The sequence below is a fragment of the Delphinapterus leucas genome, chromosome 15, assembly GCF_059928025.1.
Source record: "Delphinapterus leucas isolate spDelLeu-1000000601 "Yukka" chromosome 15, BTC_Dleu_Yukka2, whole genome shotgun sequence".
In the NCBI taxonomy this organism is placed as follows: domain Eukaryota; kingdom Metazoa; phylum Chordata; class Mammalia; order Artiodactyla; family Monodontidae; genus Delphinapterus; species Delphinapterus leucas.
In genome coordinates, this window is record NC_143143.1 from 88,311,700 (window position 1) to 88,328,140 (window position 16,441).

Here is a 16,441-nt window from a genome sequence, read left to right on the forward strand (position 1 = left end):
TCAAGGCTCTGAGCATACCCCACATGCCTGGGTGGCCAGAGTCAGACACCGCACTCGCGGCACTTGAGAACCAAGTTTATTTCTGATTTTTTTGTCAGAATATAAAAAAGCGCAAAACAAGGAAGATGAGACAGGAACACAGCGGGGCTGAGAGTCCAAGACAGGGAGGGAAAAGGGGAGAGAGACAGGAAGGGCTCCCTGGAAAGGGTCATGTCGTGATGGCATGAGGTGGCCAGGGATATTCAGGGCAGCCGGGCAGGATGAGGGGCTTCCCATGGGGAGGCGCACGGGATGGGGGGCACCAGGCCAGTTGTTCAAATTCCACATGGGACCTGCAACAACCAACCTCCCATCCTGAGGCTGGCACAGGGCACGGATTGGGATCTGGTGGCTCAGCCTCGTCTGTCTCCAAGATTTTCAGAATCCCCTAGGGGATTGAGTGGGCAGGGGTGCAAGAGGGTGGGGCTGCCAGGACTGCCCTAGCTCCCCCTCTGCTGGGCCCACGGAGTGGTTGCTCAGGTGCTGGCTGGGTCTCCACTGGGTGGGCATGGGGGATGCAGCTGTCAGAACAGTTCTTGTGTGGATCTGGGTTCTCCTGGGAAAGGGGCAGTGGGAACGCCCACCCATGACTAAGCCTGGAAGGCAGTCTCCATGACCCTGGGAGGAGGGAGCCGTCCCCCAACCTAAGGCCAGGACACAGGTGAGCCTGGTGCTGGGCACTGGGCGTGGGGTCCTCCTGGGGGTCAGGTCTTGGGCGTGTGTCCCAGTCCCCGTGAGTAGATGGGGGCGTGGTAAGGGTTTCAAAAATGAGTGAGAGCCCTTGGCACGGTGGCTGGCTGGGCTGGGCCAATGACCATTCTCTGGGCAAGGACAGGGGAGGGCCACACACCAAAGGGAGCCTTGGCAGTTTACCCCACCTGTGTGGGCAGTCCTCTAGGGGCTGGGGGAGGGCGTAAATGGGGCGAGGGGGCAGACCTCTGGCCCTGGGCGAGGGCAGGATGCCTAGAAGACGCGTGACTCAGCAGGCGATGGAGGGTGCGGGCGAAGGGAATATAAATAAACAGACTCCTTGGGAGGCTGGGGGTGTCCAAACCGGCTCTGGCTCCAGGTGGCTGCCCTGCATGCTGCCAGCAGCACCAGGGGGTGGGCCTGGGCTCAGGTCCTGGGAGGAAGGGCCCCACTCAAGCAGCCCCTGCCTGCCCGCCCGCCCACTCCCAGGCACTGCCGGGAGTGCACAACCAGAGGTGGCTGGAGGTGGCGACGCTCGTCCCACCTGTCCATGGGGCTGGGCTTGGCCCCTGGGGCGTCACGCGGGGTCTGAGAGGGGCTGCACGGCCAGCTCTGCCTCGTGCTCGTCAGGGGCTCCGGTCACAGTGCTGAGGTCCGGCGTTCAAGCCTAGGCAGCAGCTAGGACATGTTTCCGAAGGAAGCTGTGGGACGAATGGGGGTGAGGAGGGTCGGGGGCCTCTGGCATCATCCCCTCTTGCCCCGGGTGCAGGACGGCCCTTACTGGGGTCCCCGGCCACCCTCGGCCACCCTCCTGAGGTCAACCCACCCACCCTGCACTCCGGCGCCTCGAAGCCCAGCCCCCCCAGGCCTTTCTGAACCTGTGGGCCTTCCTGGCTCCTCCCACTGACCCTGGCTGAGCAGCTGCAGGCTCCGCCCCTCCTCGCGCACCCGCAGGCGCAGAAGCTGCTGCAGGACCTCCTGCCGCTGCGCCTCCTGCGCTAGCCCCATCCGCCGCAGCTTCTCCGCGTTCAGCCGCAGCAGTGCCCGGCCTGGGAGGGAGGGGAGAGAGGCTGAGCCGAGGTTGCCATCCGAGGGGTTTCGAGAGCAAAGGCGGAGAGAGAGAAGGGAGAGAGAGGAAGAAATGGGTCGGGTGGGCAGAGACAGACGTGCAGAGAGAGACTCAGAGAGACAGGGCGAGAGAGGGAGAGAGGCGGAGGGAGGGCAAGGAGGAATGGTGGCTGAGCAGGGCAAAGCCAGGCGACGACGGAAACAGAGACAAAGCCCCAGACGGGAGAGGCCGACTGGGGAGGAAGCAGAAGAGAGAGAGGAGGGGGAGAAGGCTCTCCGGGGAGCCCGCCCCTGCCACACCCCAGCCCCCCAGCCCCCCACGGCACCGGTGATGGCGTGCTGGGAGAAGGCCTCCACGTAGACGAGGTAGTTGTGGGGACAGTGCTTCTTGAGCCACTTGCAGACGTCCTGCTGACTCCACAGGACCACGGGCCTCGTCAGGCCACCCAGGGAGGGGCTTGTGTGGTACAGGCCATCGTGGTCAGAGTACAGCCGGCCCTGTGGGAAGAGGGGTGGCCGGTGGAGTGGGGTGGCAAGGAGGGCAGGGGCTGAGGTGGGTGTAGTGTGTAGGTGGGTACCTGGGGGGCCTCGGTGCCGGGCTGCTGAAGGAGCTTGACCTGCCGGCTGCCAGCTGCCCTCTGGCTGCGGGAGTCGTGCCACGTGAGGCTGGTGCCCGGGGTCCGAGGCAGGGGGCAGGGGATGCTCTCGGCCGACACCGTGTGCTCCAGGAGGGTCCGGCAGAAGCTGAAGTGGGCAGTGGCTGCAAAGCAGGGGTGCCTGGTCACGGCGGTCAGGGGCAGGGGCTCCCTCCCTGTGATCCGGCTTCCTGCTCAGCCCATCTTCCCTCCACGGAAGAGGAGAGGCACGTTCCCAATTAGGGGTTCCCAAGCCTCCCCAAAGAGAAGGAAGTGTGCGCGAGCTGTCCTGAGAACTCCACCTTGAAGAAGCATAGTCTGTGCTCTGGGGAGCAGGATGGATTCTGTTTAATTAGAGAGAGACGTGGCCACCAGGGAGCCTCACACTCAGAACCAGGTGGGGCTCTCCTGGGACGGCCCTGGTCTTCTCCTTGGGCTGGCAGAGCCACATCAGACCAGGGCGCACGCACGCACAGGGCTTGCCTGTGAGGAAAAGTGGCCCCAGCGTCCTGGGAGACTCTGTGCTGTTGGGAGACCCCTGTGGCCGGGCTGCCTGCCCACGTCATCGTCGAAGGCACCTGGTCCCTGCAGCCCCACCTGGCGTTCCTTGGAGGCTTGGCCTCTGTCCTGCTGTGCTCACTGGCTGTGACTTGTGAACAAGAAGAAGGCTGAACTCTGGGCAAGCCCACAAGGTTCCTGCTGCCCCTTCCTGCAGGCCCCCTGGCCCAGGGCAGCTCCCGTGCATGGCAGTGTCAGCACAGCACACAGGCTGCACTGCACGCACACGCTCGGGGACCCAGGCTGACTCTTTGTGCTTTCTCTCCCCACGCCGGCTTCGTTATGCTCATCACCTTTTAGTTTTACCATCATTTCTGTGCTGGTGGCTGACAGGAGTCAGGGGAGGGTAGACACCCGGACTGACCCCTCCCAAGGCCTTGCACAGGTCTTGGGACACAGGAGGTGCCCAGAAACATTGTGAATGACTGAATGGATGGATGAAGGCTCCGTGTGGTGTCCACAAGTCAACAGAGCCCTGGGGAGAGACAGGAAGCAGGGCGCAGCCTTGCCCCATCTTACAGCATCCACGCCCTGACTCAGCAGGCAGGATCGGGTTCCCAGGCAGGGGTCCTTCCCCCACCCCCTCAGCAGGAGAATTAGTGACCCTCCTACCACAGACACAGCCCCTCACCCCCACTGAGGGCAGGGCTTGGTGATGTGCCCAGAAGGTTTCAGTAATGAGGGAAACCCACATCTTCCACCCCCGCCTCCCTCCCCATTCTTACAACTTTGGAATTGGATGGGAACTCTGAATTTGAGGTCTGGGGTCAGACAGGGGGCGTGGCCGAGGGTGGTTCTAGTACGGTGGGAGGAGACTCATTCTAAGCAGGCACGTTTCGGGGGAGGGGCGCCCGGGTCTCAGGGCTTCGCCTGGAGGGGCCTCCAGGCGGGAGAACCAGTCGGACGCCTCAGCCCGCGCCGCACCTGTCCTGGGCCAGCCGGGCCCCGCCCATTTCCTGCCCGCGCTGGGGGAGGGCTCTCCGTCCGTCTGTCCGTCCGTCCCTCCTTTCCAGCCCCAACGTCAGAATTCCAGGAGGAAATGGGGCGGGGACCCCCTCTGGGCCCCACTGCAGGGGCCGGGGAAGGTTTTCCCCGCGCGAAGGAAAAGGTGGCCGCGGGGTGGTGCTAGCCTGGGGACAGGAGCCTCGGCGGGTCATCTCCCCCAAACCAGGGCGCGCCGATCCCCAAGGCCTGACCGCCGCCCCCCCCCGCCCTCGCCCCAGCGCGGGATAAAGACACCGGGAACCCCGTTCGGCCGGGACGCGCCCCCTACTCCGAGCGCGGCTGCAGTTTGGACTTCGCTAGGACCCGGCCCTGTCCCTCCGGTCCTCGAGCCCCCAGACCGCGATAGCTCCGCGCCCGGGTCCAGCCCTGCTCACCGTCCACATCCCGGCGCTCCCCGAAGCCGGCGCGCACAGCCCCGGCGCGGCCTCGCGGGGGGCTCGGCTTGGTCCTCAGCTCCGTGAACATGGGGCCCGCGGGTCCCCAGCCGGTGCACACGCCCCTCGCCGGGCGCAGGGCGGCCCGTGTGGCCGGCGGGGAACGCGCGCCGCTGCCCCGCCCCAGCCGGCCCCGCGCCCGAGCCGGTCCCCGCGCCCGGCGAGTCTGCGCGGCGAGGCACCTGCTGCCGATCCCTGAGAGCGGGGCGCGCTCCGGGAGCTCCGAGGGGTGTCGGCGGCGCGCGGATGTGCGAGCGCGGAGGGCGTCTGCCGGGGCAAGGGGCGGCTGTGCGCACCTGGGCATGGCGCCAAGCACGAGTGACTGTGCGGCCGCCCGGGGTCCAGGCGTCTGCAGGAGCATCTGAGGGTGCCTTAGTCCTCTCTGCGTATGGAGAGGAGGGGGTATCCTACCTGCTCCTGGGACCCTCTGCCCCATGGGGCCTAGGTCAAGGGCCAGACCCACCACTTCCCTCCATTCTCCTTTGTCAATTTACTTACTCATTCCTTTATTCATGCATTCTCCAGACCTCTCTGGAGGTTTCTCTCTCGAATGGGCACTTGCTTCCCCAGAGAAGCCAGTTTGACGCTCTCTTACCTCCCCCTCCCCACTCTGTGAACTTCAGGAGGACATCAGGGTCTCTCCCCTTCCCTCTGTAGCCCCAGAATCTGGCTCAGTGCCCAGGATGTGGCACCGAAAAGGGGTAGGCTGGGGACAGGGAGGAGAGAGAAACTCCGAGGGGGCTGCAGCAGGCAGGGGGGATGTGCTTGCTTCAGGACCCCAGTGAGAAGTGTTAGGGTGGGCTGGGGGCTGCCTGGTCCAGCAGAAGGCTAGACTTGTGACCAGCTTTTTGCCTGCTCTGCCAGGAGCCCAAGGGCTCTCCCCAGGTGTATGTGGGGACCAAAGAATGTCCCACCGCCACCTGAGCGAAGGTGCACATGGACACACAGTATCCAGATAACCGTCCTGCGTGTCCACCTAAAATACGAGCACGGGTGGTCGGACTTGCACCCATGCGCACCAGCACACACGGAATTCACCCACATGCTGTGACCGCCCGTGCCCACATACTGACTTGTTCTGCTGCATTTATTTATTTTCGTCAGTTAGCTCTCTAGGGTCTGGGCTCTCACGGTCACCGGAATCACCGGAATGTTCAGGGTATGGTGGGGGTGTGGGCGGGGCCGGAACTGGGCCCAGGAATCTGAGCGCGGAGAGCTAGGGCAGCAGTCTGTACCGCCATCAGGGCACATACACCCCGCACAAGCCCTACACAGTCGGCTAGGTGTGCAGTCTGCTCAGGTGTGTTAGGCCCTGCCCCGGGGCCAAGGCGACTCTGAAGGGCAGGGTGGGAGGCTCAGGGAGGAAGGGGACCCATGGGTCCTGCTCGTACAGGCAGGTCTCGGAAATGCATCGAAAACACGCAGTAAGCAGGGCCGCCCCTGCTCAGTTTTGAGGTCCCCCAGGGCTAGTCCAGGAGCACATCGCCTGCCCGCCGCACCAGGAGCGGGCGCTACAGCACATGCGCTCGCCGCGTCTCTGTCCCCTTAGCCGCGGTCCAGAGCCGCCGGGAGCCGCCGGAAGTCGAGTTTCGGAAACTTCCGCCCAGGGAATCCGCGGTGGGCGGGGCTACGTGGGACCACGCGCTCTGCTTCCGGGGCGCGGGTGACGCGGGCCGTGATCCTTCCTGTTACAGAGCCTCGGACGTGTGTGGTTTTTCGCCTCCGGCCGCGGCCTCCATCCCTTCCCTTCTTGGCCGTCGCCGTCACCGGCGCCATGAACAAGAAGAAGAAGCCGTTCTTGGGCATGCCCGCCCCGCTCGGCTACGTGCCGGGCCTGGGCCGCGGGTGAGGCCTGGGGCGGGCCGCGCGCTGGGGCAAGGGGCCCGGGTCTGGGCGGCCGCCGACAGCGACGGGGAGGACGAGAACAGGGATGGCGCGGGGTTGGCCTGATCTTGGTGGGAAGAACGGCGCTCTGGGTTAGAGCAGACCCGAGGGAGGCTGTCTGCCCCTAGGAGGCGGGACGCTTGGGTTTGAAGCGACGACTCTGAGCCCGGTTTCTGTCCCCGGGGTGGGTGGCAGCACCGTCTTGCGAGTCTGCCGTGGCGAGGACGCAGATCTCCGTCAGGTAGTCGGAGCTCTGTGGCTACCCTCCCCCCACGCCCAGGCCGGGCAGACCGGCCCCCCCCATTTTTGGCTTGAGCGTGACTGATTCTCTAACCACGATCCGGGCTGGAGTCCTCTGTGTGGCCTCTCACGGTGGTACCTCATTCTTCCTCTGAGGTGCTGGTGGTCACATTGCTGCTTCTTCAGACTCTCTACTCCCCAGGGGTAGGGCTGGCATCTGTGAGCCTTGTGACTGGGTCCCCCAGGTCAGATGACTACCATGTATTGTTGAGTACGTGAGCAGGCGTCATCACCATGTTTATTTGTTATTCGTTTGATCAGGTTTCTCTTGTTGGGAGTATTACGTCCAGCGTTATCTGGGGCACACACAAGTCTAAGATCTTGACAGTGTCTTCAGAGGACCTGCAGTTTACTAGGGGAGATGAGGTGTTTGCATAAATAAGTACATAAAGAGGAACAGATTTAGAATTCTGGGGTTCCAGCTATCAACATCTGAGCCAAGTTCAGAAGGACGTAGGGGTGTACAGACGTGGCAGGGTTAGAGGAGAAACTGCTGCTTTGTGTGTTGGGCATTTGAGAAGGAAGATGAGGTGTGGAGGAAGAGGAAGGAGTTGTGAGGAGTCTGTGTGGGTGGGATGTGTGGTGGGTGGCGTGGAGCTGCAGGGGCGGAGGGACCAGAGCCCCTGTAGGCACTGGAGAAGTAGACACCTCAGTACGCTGTGCTCAGAGCTGTGTTGAAGCAGAGGAAAGTTCCGTGCAGGGGTAGCTAACTTGGATCCCAGCTGTGATGGGAGTCATGGTCTCAGAGGAGGGATTTTGGCGGTAGACCCCGTAGAATTTAGAGGCAGATGGGAGGGAGAGGGAGGCAAAGCTGATACCGTGGTACCTGGGACGGCACTGCCACCATCGGCTGAAACAACCCAGAGCAACTGTAGGGCAGGCACAGAAGGGGAGCTCCGACTGGGCCACGTTGGGTTTGGGGGCCTGCTTGGATTCAGAGAGAGGGCTGCTTGGCAGATTGTTGGAAACGGGAGACTGTGACCTGGGAGCAGAGAGGTCTGGTGCCCGGGGGAATCTCCCTCAAGGAGAATGTGGGGTGGCAGAAGGTAGCCTCAGAACCTTCTCAGGTTTCTCTCTTGAAGAGGACAGCTGTGTGGAGTTCACTGCTTCTGGGCTCTTTGGAGGTTTCCCGGAAGAGTTAGAAAAAGAGGTGTCATTAGGTGACAGCTGCGGAGGGTCTTGGCACAGGAACAAGGCCACTCAAATAAATGGGCATCTTGGGGTCTCCTGCAGTGCCACTGGCTTCACCACCCGCTCGGACATCGGGCCTGCCCGGGATGCCAATGATCCCGTGGATGACCGCCATGCGCCCCCCGGCAAGAGGACTGTCGGGGACCAGATGAAGAAGAGCCAGGCTGCGGATGACGATGACGAGGACCTCAATGACACCAACTATGATGAGGTGACTTGTGAGGGGCTCCCCGGCCAGCGTCCACGTTCTTAACCCAGTGTGCTGTTGGCATCTGTGATGAGTGGCTTGGAGTGGTGGGTCCATTGACTGTTCCAGCTAGTCAGGGGATAGGGGATAGCTCAAACAGAGTTTGAGAGGGGAGCAGGAAAAATATAAAGAAATGTGCCCTTCTGCGGTCTCTTCAGAAGAGATGCACTTGCACACATTAGAACAGTTGCATTGCTGCTGTGTCTTGGCTGGTCTTTAATGATGAAAATTTTAAGTGGAATTGGTAATATTTACCTTCTTTTGCTTTAGTGCTTATTTTCTTAATGAATTCATGTTTGGTCTATTGAAGTCTTCCACAGATGTGTTACAACAGATGGCATTTTTCCTCAGAGAAAAGTTTTTTAAAAATTCAATTTCGAGTAATTTTAAAGTTACAGAGAAGTTTCAAAAATAATATGGAGACTTCCTGCATACTCTTTACAAGTTTCTCCCCATCTCACATGACCTTAGTACTATTATTATTTTTTTATTTGTAAATTTTTAAAAATTTTCATTTTTTTTGGTCGCACCGCATGGCATGTGGGATCTTAGTTCCCCGACCAGGGATCGAACCAGTGCCCCCTGCAGTGGAAGCACGGAGTCTTAACCACTGGACCACCAGGGAAGTCCCTATTTTTTAAATTTTTATTTATTTTGTCTTTGTTTTTATTTTGAGGTATAGTTGATTTACAACGTTGTATTAATTTCTGCTGTACAGCAAAGTGACTCAGTTATACAGATATATACATTCTTTTCCATTACGGTTTATCCCAGAATATTGAATTGGGTATTCTGTGCACCCTAGTACTGTTATTGAAACCAGGAAATTAACACTGACGCAGCAGTATTAACTAACCTGTAGATCTTACTTGAATTCCACTGGTTTTTCCGCCTGTGTCCTACTTCTGGCCCAGGACCCCACGCTGCACTTGGTTGTGCCGCCTCAGTGTCCTCTGCTTGGTGTGGATGCTCTCTCTTTCATGCCCTTGACAATTTTGAAGAGTGCTCATCAGCTATTTTGTTATCCTTCAGCTTGGGCTCGACTGACTGAAACACATGGTTGAGCAAGCATTTTGCAGCTGGACGTGTTCTATTATTGATGTTTCTGTTGTTGGGGGTCGTATTGGAGAAAAGCTGACACTCTAAGTATGTTGTTTGGTTCTCAGTTTAACGGCTATGCTGGGAGCCTCTTCTCAAGTGGGCCCTACGAAAAAGATGACGAGGAAGCAGATGCCATCTATGCAGCCCTGGATAAAAGGATGGATGAAAGAAGGAAAGAGAGAAGGTAAGACAAATTGTCGCTCTTCATGCTGTGTTTATCCAACTTAAAAAAAAGCGTTTGTTTGTTTGTTTGTTTTTGGGCTGCACCGCGTGGCCTGCGGGATCTTAGTTCCCCGACCAGGGAGCAAACCCGTGCCCCGTGCAGTGGAAGCGCAGAGTCTTAACTGCTGGACTGCCTGGGAAGTCCCAGAAAGTTTTGTTTCGATTTATTTCAGACTTGGAGAAAATTTGCAAGAATAGGAGATGTGTCTGCTCAGCTTTGAGGCTGCCTGGGGCTTGGTCTGTGGCAGCCACACTTGGAAAACCCTGGACTGTTGCACAGTAGCCTTGGGGGCTGGGGACTGGAGCGGAGAGCTTAGGAACTCCGTGTTTGACTTCCCAGAAATCGACAGAATTTGGGGGATCATTCTGCCTATGCATCAGGGTTACCATCTTTGAAATGGGCGTGGTGATGTTGATGAGTGTATATTAAGTAATTTGGAGGTTCACTGAAGATGGCAAATGACCATTGCAGTCCTCGTGGGCATGCGGCTGTGTCTTGAGAATCTTACTGCACAGGTCATTGTTGAGCTGGGCTGGTGGGGACGGACTCCAGTGAGCTGGAGGGTGCGAGGCCCAGGCAGGCTGTGGGAGGGGCACCCTCTGTTCCTGGGGGTCCGTTGGGGGAAGACCACTCCCCCGCAGAGCCCTCCTGTTTTCCCTCTGGGGCTCTCAGGTGGGTGTGTTGGACTGAACTTGGCCCAGCACGTCTGTCCTTGATGTTACCTCATTGGCAACTTTCTGATTCCTTGTCATTTTCTGGGGAAATATATGCAAAGTCAACATAGGATCTTGCAAACTATGATAAGTTTTATTGCTTCATAACATGTTTATATTTTTTACTACAAAAAGAATGCGTTTTCACTCTAGAATATTAGGACAATAAGTTTAAGTGTAAGTAATGTTTATTCACAAGCCTGGAAGGTGACAGTTAACATTTTGGTTTACTTTTTTCTTTCTATTGCTCATTATGCATACAGTTTTCATTTCATAACTTGCAGAATTTTTAGTTTTCTCAAAATCATATTAGAAGAGTGAAGTACCGTTCTTCAGGGGAGTTTTTAAAAAGCACGTTATTTAATCAATGTGCATGAACTTATACGTATCGTAATTCGGTGGTTTTGCATATTAAAGAAGACTTGATTCCAATCTTCTGGAATTCATTCATTAAAAAAATCTGAGTGATGTGGATACATACAGAAAGTTGTTGTATTAAGTGGTTTTAGGGAAGTGGTTGGCTTTTGAAAACTTCACAATACAAAAAAGCAGAAGGAACAGCGTAGCAGACAGGCGTGTGCCCCCACGTAGTCTGCACTGTTCGGTTTGCACATTTGCTTCTTCTGCTTCTGCAGGTGGGCTTTGCTGGCTCCCGTTGGGGTCGGTTCGCCCTGGTGCTGAGCAGTCCATCCTTGTTACCTGGTAGCCAGCCCACATCCACTGTTCCCTGCTTGTCCCCAGAACTTTGTAGAACTGCCTTTTACGAGCCATGACGCAGTCAGCACCACTCCTCAGGCATGTCTCCTAGCCACCACCACCCCTTTACGGAATGACTGCCCACCTCCTCGTGGCACCCTTTTACTCGTTGCGCTCTCAGCGTTTCCTGTGGATTGGAAGTTGGAGCCTGAGGCTTGATTCAGATCAGGTGGAGCATCTTTGGCCAGAAAACCTGACGGTATCTGTGCGAGCTGCTTCCCATCAGGAGCTGTGATGCCAGGCTGTCTCCAGCCGGTCGAGAGGTGTTTGTCTTTTCCAAGCACGTCGTTATTCACAACGCATTCAAGTTCCTGTCTAACCTTGTGGAGGGAAATATAAATCTCAGCGTTGGGAAGCCCTGGCTGCCGGGCTCATGTCTACTCCGGTTTGCCTAACTTGGTCGATACTTGTCACCATTGCCCACAGCTCTTTGAGTTCACGTGTGACCTGGTCCTAGGTCACCAGGAACCCATTTGGATGGGCAACTAGGACAACGGTTCAGCTTTTCTTCTGAGCTGAGTTATTCAGAGGATGGCCCTACCTTTGGGACTTTATAGAATTTTAAAGCAGTAAATATACTTGTATTTAAATGCAGGTATTTAATGGAGTAAGACAACTTGCTTTTAATTTTAGTGAGTTCTGCATGTTTTTATCTGGTAGCGAGTTGAGTTATTTGTGAATGTATCCATTGTTGCCTTAAAATAGATTTGATTTAACTGCTAAGTGTGTGGAATTACTCTTTTTGGTGATTTAATTAGGAAGGATAGTAAAGTGACTTTGTTTCAGAATGGACATCCAGGATTTCTAATACGTGCACACGTTTTACTTCTAGGGAGCAAAGGGAGAAAGAAGAAATTGAGAAATACCGTATGGAGCGCCCCAAAATCCAGCAGCAGTTCTCGGATCTCAAAGTGAGCAGATGGGTGGCCTGCTGTTCCTTGTGGCCTTCCCAGCGGAGGACAGACGCTCTGGGGCACAGCTGATGAGACGAGCACAACTTTGCTCACTCTGCCCTCTCTTTAATTCAGAGGGTAGAAGAAGCGCCCTGCTTGGGTGTGCTTAATTATACGTGTGTGTGCAGAAAAGCTCTCCTCCCCAGAAAAGGGGGGACAGAGGAGCTGATTTTCTTTGTAACTTTGTAACTATGTCCATTTAGACATCAGGTTTTCTGAACTGTGTTCCCTGGGCTTTGACAGAACAATTTAAATCTGAGTGAAGTAGAGCAGATCCAACAGGTTGACTTTTCTAAGCAAAGTAGATAAACCGTGTCTGCATCAGAGTCCTTAAGGTATCATGATTTGGGCGATAGGGGTCAGGGAGAACATAATTTTTCTTGTGCATGTGCAATTCTGCCAGAGAATTAATGTTTGGGGGCCGGGTGTTTCCAGAGGAAGTTGGCAGAAGTCACAGAAGAAGAGTGGCTGAGCATCCCTGAGGTCGGCGATGCCAGAAACAAGCGGCAGCGGAACCCCCGCTATGAGAAGCTGACCCCCGTTCCCGACAGCTTCTTTGCCAAACATCTACAGACTGGAGAGAACCACACTTCGGTAGATCCCCGGCAGACTGTGAGTACCCACAGAGAAGGCAAACGGGGCTCCTTGTGTCTGGTCGGACAGATCAGGACGGGGGGCGGGGGCAGCGCTGGAGGAGCCGGAGTATGTGCTCCTGCTGTGCCGCGGCTGAGTCTGTCCGACGGTTCAGACGTCGGGCTCCAGTGGAAAGAGTTTCCAGAGATGAGAATGAAATGCATGCAAACGCAAGCCAGCGTTTTGTCCTTGCGTCCCCCAGCAATTTGGAGGTCTGAACACACCCTATCCAGGCGGACTGAACACTCCATACCCAGGTGGGATGACACCTGGATTGATGACACCCGGCACAGGTGAGCTGGACATGAGGAAGATCGGCCAAGCCAGGAACACTTTGATGGACATGAGGCTGAGCCAGGTGAGAGGTTGTGTCATGTGTTATTTTCCTACAGATCATATTAAAGAATTTTTGGTTTTGCTTATAAAGCTAATTTATATTTGTGAAAAGTTCACCCTTTGAAGGGCTTCGTCACACGTTAAACAGACCTGCGACATGTCCAATTCCCTGTCCCGTTACACAGTGTGATGGGATTCTGCACGCAGGCTGGTGCGTGTGTCGACCCAGAGGGTGGGCACAGGTGTGCTGCATTCGGTGCCAGCAGCGAAGGGCCACCTGATGCGGTTCTCCTGCTCCCTTGGGGCTTGGGGTCTGTGGCAGGTGACAGAGGGCTGCCTGAGGAGCAGCCCAGACAGGCGCTCGTGACAAGCCACATGCTTACTGTTGATGTCGCTTAATGCCCTTCCCTCTTTACATAAAAGTTAAACGTACGTGTGTTCCTCCTGCACCCTAGTGAATCCTTGTGTCCTTACGGGGCGTGCACTTGGTTCCGTGCTCTAGAAAACCCAGGCAGAGTGAAGACCCTTTCTCATATGACATGCATGTCAGAAACCGTGAAGGAAAATACTTTCAAATTGACTACGTACAAATTAAAAACTTTTGCACGATAGAAAGCACTGTAAAGTCAAGAGAACCAGCAAATCGGGAAGGAGTCATGCACATGAAAACCAGACCCAGAGTAGTCGTGTGTGTTGAAGAGAGTGTGGACCTGCACAGGCCAGGACGTGACCAGGGCGGCACACCCACACCACTGGGGAATGCTTTGTGTTAAACATTTTTATGGAAAAATTTCACACATACTTAGAAAAACAGCAGAGTGAAGTACTTAGCCATTCCTGTTGCTTCAGTGGAAAACTTAAATTTTAATTGAGCTTTTGCTATACTTGAGTTTTTTACAGTGAGCAGGTATTTTACAGTAAAAAAAATAAGTAGTAGCTTACAGATCCAAAAAATTGCACGTTTTCATGCTACTAGATATGTATTTATAAGTTGGAGAGTAGTTCATTGTGAATATCATGATTTAGCCTTTGATTGATGGACCTTTTGGGTGGTTTCTGCTTGTTCGTGGTTACAAACCATGTTTTTTTTATTTTTTAATAAATTTATTGTTTATTTTTGGCTGCGTTGGGTCTCTGATGCTGCGCGCAGGCTTTTCTCTAGTTGCAGCGAGCAGGGGCTACTCTTCGTTGAGGTTCGTGGGCTTCTCATTGCGGTGGCTTCTCTTGTTGCGGAGCAGGGGCTCTAGGCGCTCAGGCTTCAGTTGTTATGGCACGTGGGCTCTAGGGCACGCGGGCTCAGTAGTTGTGGCGCGCGGGCTTAGTTGCTCCGTGGCATGTGGGAGTCTTCCCAGGTCAGGGATCGAGCCCGTGTTCCCTGCATTGGCAGGTGGATTCTTAACCACTGCGCCACCAGGAAAGTCCCACAAACCATGTTTTGATGAACTCCTCCTGCTTCTATCTTTGCAGATTTAAGTAAATATTTTTACAGTACCTTTAAAGTAGAATTGTTGGATTGGCTTTTTTTTTTTTTTTTTTTTTTGCGGTACGCGGGCCTCTCACTGTTGTGGCCTCTCCCGTTGAGGAGCACAGGCTCCGGACGCACAGGCTCAGCGGCCATGGCTCACGGGCCCAGCTGCTCCGCGGCATATGGGATCTTCCCAGACCGGGGCACAAACCCGTGTCCCCTGCATCGGCAGGCAGACTCTCAACCACTGCGCCACCAGGGAAGCCCTGGCATATTTTGACTTAGGTGCCGAATTGTCTCTCAAAGGCACGACATTCCACACTCGGCAACATGGGGGAGCTGGCTGTGCCATCGATCACCCCCCACCCCCACCCCGTTGGCAGCTCTGGTCTGGGGGCCTTTGTCTTTGTCTTCACCAATCTGGGAGGCCCATTCCCTCCAACAAGCCTCCACTTAATTTGCATCCTTGTGAGTGGTGAAGTTCAGCTTCATTTACGTTGCATAGATCTAGTTTGTTGTTTATCTTTCACACTTGTGTGTAAAATGTAGAGAAAAAATAGTAATGTTTTGTGCTAAGGTATGTATAAGATAAAACTTAAAGTTTTAGCCGTTTCTAAGTGTAGAGCTCAGGGGCATTGAGTGCATGCATATTGTGCCCCGTCACCACCATCATCCACGGCACTTCCTCGTCTTCCCAAACGGAGACTCTGTCCATATGAGACACGCACTCCTCAGCCCCTACCGTCCTGCTTTCTGTCTCTGTGAATTGACTACTCTAGGGACCTCATATGAATAGATTCATACAGTATTGGTCCTTTTGTGGCTGGTTTATTTCACATACTTTCATTTATGTCCTCAAGGCTCATGCATGTTGTAGCAGGTGTCAGGATTTTCTTCCTTTTCGAAGCTGAATGATGCTCCATTGTATGTATGTATGAACCGCATTTTGTTTATCTTGGTATCTGTCATGACACTTGGGTTGCTTCCACCTTTTGGCAATTGTGACTAATGCTCCTGTGAGCCTTGGTGTACAAATATCTGTTCAGTTTTCAGTTTCAGTTTTCAGTTCTTTTGGATATAAACTCAGAAGTGGAATTTCTGGGGCACACGGTAATTCTAGGTTTACTTTTTTGAAGAACCACCATACTGTTTTCCACAGCAGCTGCACCATTTTAGGTTTCCAGCAGGGCAGCACTGCACAAGGGTTCCAGTTTCTCTGCATCCTGAACAATATTGGTTACTTTTGGCGTTTTGATAGTAGCCATCCTCATGGGTGTGAAGTAGTAGCTCATGGTGGTTTTTCATTGGCATTTCCCTGATTGGTGACGTTGAACATCTTTTCATGTGCTTATTGGTAGTTTGTATCTCATCCTTGGAGAGATGTCTATTCAAGTCATTTGCCCTTTTTTTGGGGGGGGGGCGGGTTGGGAGGTCATGCTGCGTGGCTTGCAGAATCTTAGTTCCCTGACCAGGGATTGAACCCGGCCCTTGGCAGTGAGAGCGCCAGGGAATTCCCTCGGTTTTGTGTTTTCTTGAGTTTTAAGAGTTCTCTGTGTATTTTGGATAACAGTTCTTTATCTAATATGTCTTTTCCAAATGCTTCCTCCTGGCTATAGCTTGTTTTTTCATTCTCCTGACAGTGTCTTTCACAGACAGAAATTTTTAATTTTAATGAAGTCCAGCTTATCATTTCTTACCTTCATGGATTGTGCTTTTGATGATGTAGTATCTAAAAAGTCACTGCCAAACCTCAGGTCATGTAGATTTCTTCCTGTGTTGTTTTCTAGGTCTTTTTTGCCAGTACCACACTGTCTTCATTACTATAACTTTATAGTAAGTCTTTAAGTTGGGTCGTGTTCTCCGACTTTGTTCTTCTGCTTCAATGTTGTGGTGGCTGTTCTGGGTCCTTTGCCTCCTCTCCATGTGAACTTTAGAATCTGCTTGTCAATATCTACAAAGTAACAGGGATTTTGATTGGGAATGTGTTGGATCTACAGATCAAGTTGGGAAGAACTGACATCTTGACAGTACTGAGTTTTCCTGTGCATGAACATGGAATCTCTCTCCATTGATTTAGTTTTTCTTTGATTTCATTTGTTAAGGCTTTGTAGTTTTTCCTCTTACAGATCTTGTACGTATTTGTCAGGTTAACGTCTAGGTATGGTTGACCCTTGAACAGTGTGGGGTGTTAGGGGCACTGACCCTGTGTG

At 54.3% G+C, this 16,441-nt stretch overlaps 2 protein-coding genes across 4 annotated transcripts in view; one reads left to right on the forward strand and one right to left on the reverse strand.

Moving 5' to 3' along the window:
• Window positions 1-59: 59 nt before the first annotated feature.
• On the reverse strand, window positions 60-6,207 carry SAMD10 (sterile alpha motif domain containing 10). 2 transcript variants are annotated; one of them, XM_022597663.3, is made up of 5 exons: window positions 4,370-6,207; window positions 2,376-2,557; window positions 2,124-2,295; window positions 1,678-1,778; window positions 60-1,430 (listed from the first exon to the last, which is right to left on the reverse strand). In XM_022597663.3, exons 1-5 carry the CDS (start codon window positions 4,863-4,865, stop codon window positions 1,356-1,358), a joined length of 1,026 nt encoding a protein of 341 aa, XP_022453371.3. In that variant the 5' UTR covers window positions 4,866-6,207; the 3' UTR covers window positions 60-1,355. The 2 variants fall into 2 exon arrangements, with proteins under 2 accessions (XP_022453371.3, XP_022453372.3); XM_022597664.3 differs by having other exon boundaries at window positions 1,638-1,778; window positions 4,370-4,636.
• PRPF6 (pre-mRNA processing factor 6) overlaps window positions 6,075-16,441 on the forward strand; it is a 35,177-nt gene continuing 24,810 nt past the window's right edge. The window contains exons 1-6 of one of the 2 annotated variants that reach the window (XM_022597662.2): window positions 6,075-6,274; window positions 7,847-8,015; window positions 9,218-9,336; window positions 11,677-11,755; window positions 12,233-12,409; window positions 12,633-12,788. In XM_022597662.2, coding sequence (XP_022453370.1) covers window positions 6,204-6,274; window positions 7,847-8,015; window positions 9,218-9,336; window positions 11,677-11,755; window positions 12,233-12,409; window positions 12,633-12,788 — 771 coding nt within the window. In that variant the 5' untranslated portion in view covers window positions 6,075-6,203. The remainder of the gene's footprint in view (window positions 6,275-7,846; window positions 8,016-9,217; window positions 9,337-11,676; window positions 11,756-12,232; window positions 12,410-12,632; window positions 12,789-16,441) is intronic. The other variant, XM_089897224.1, reaches the window with a different exon arrangement.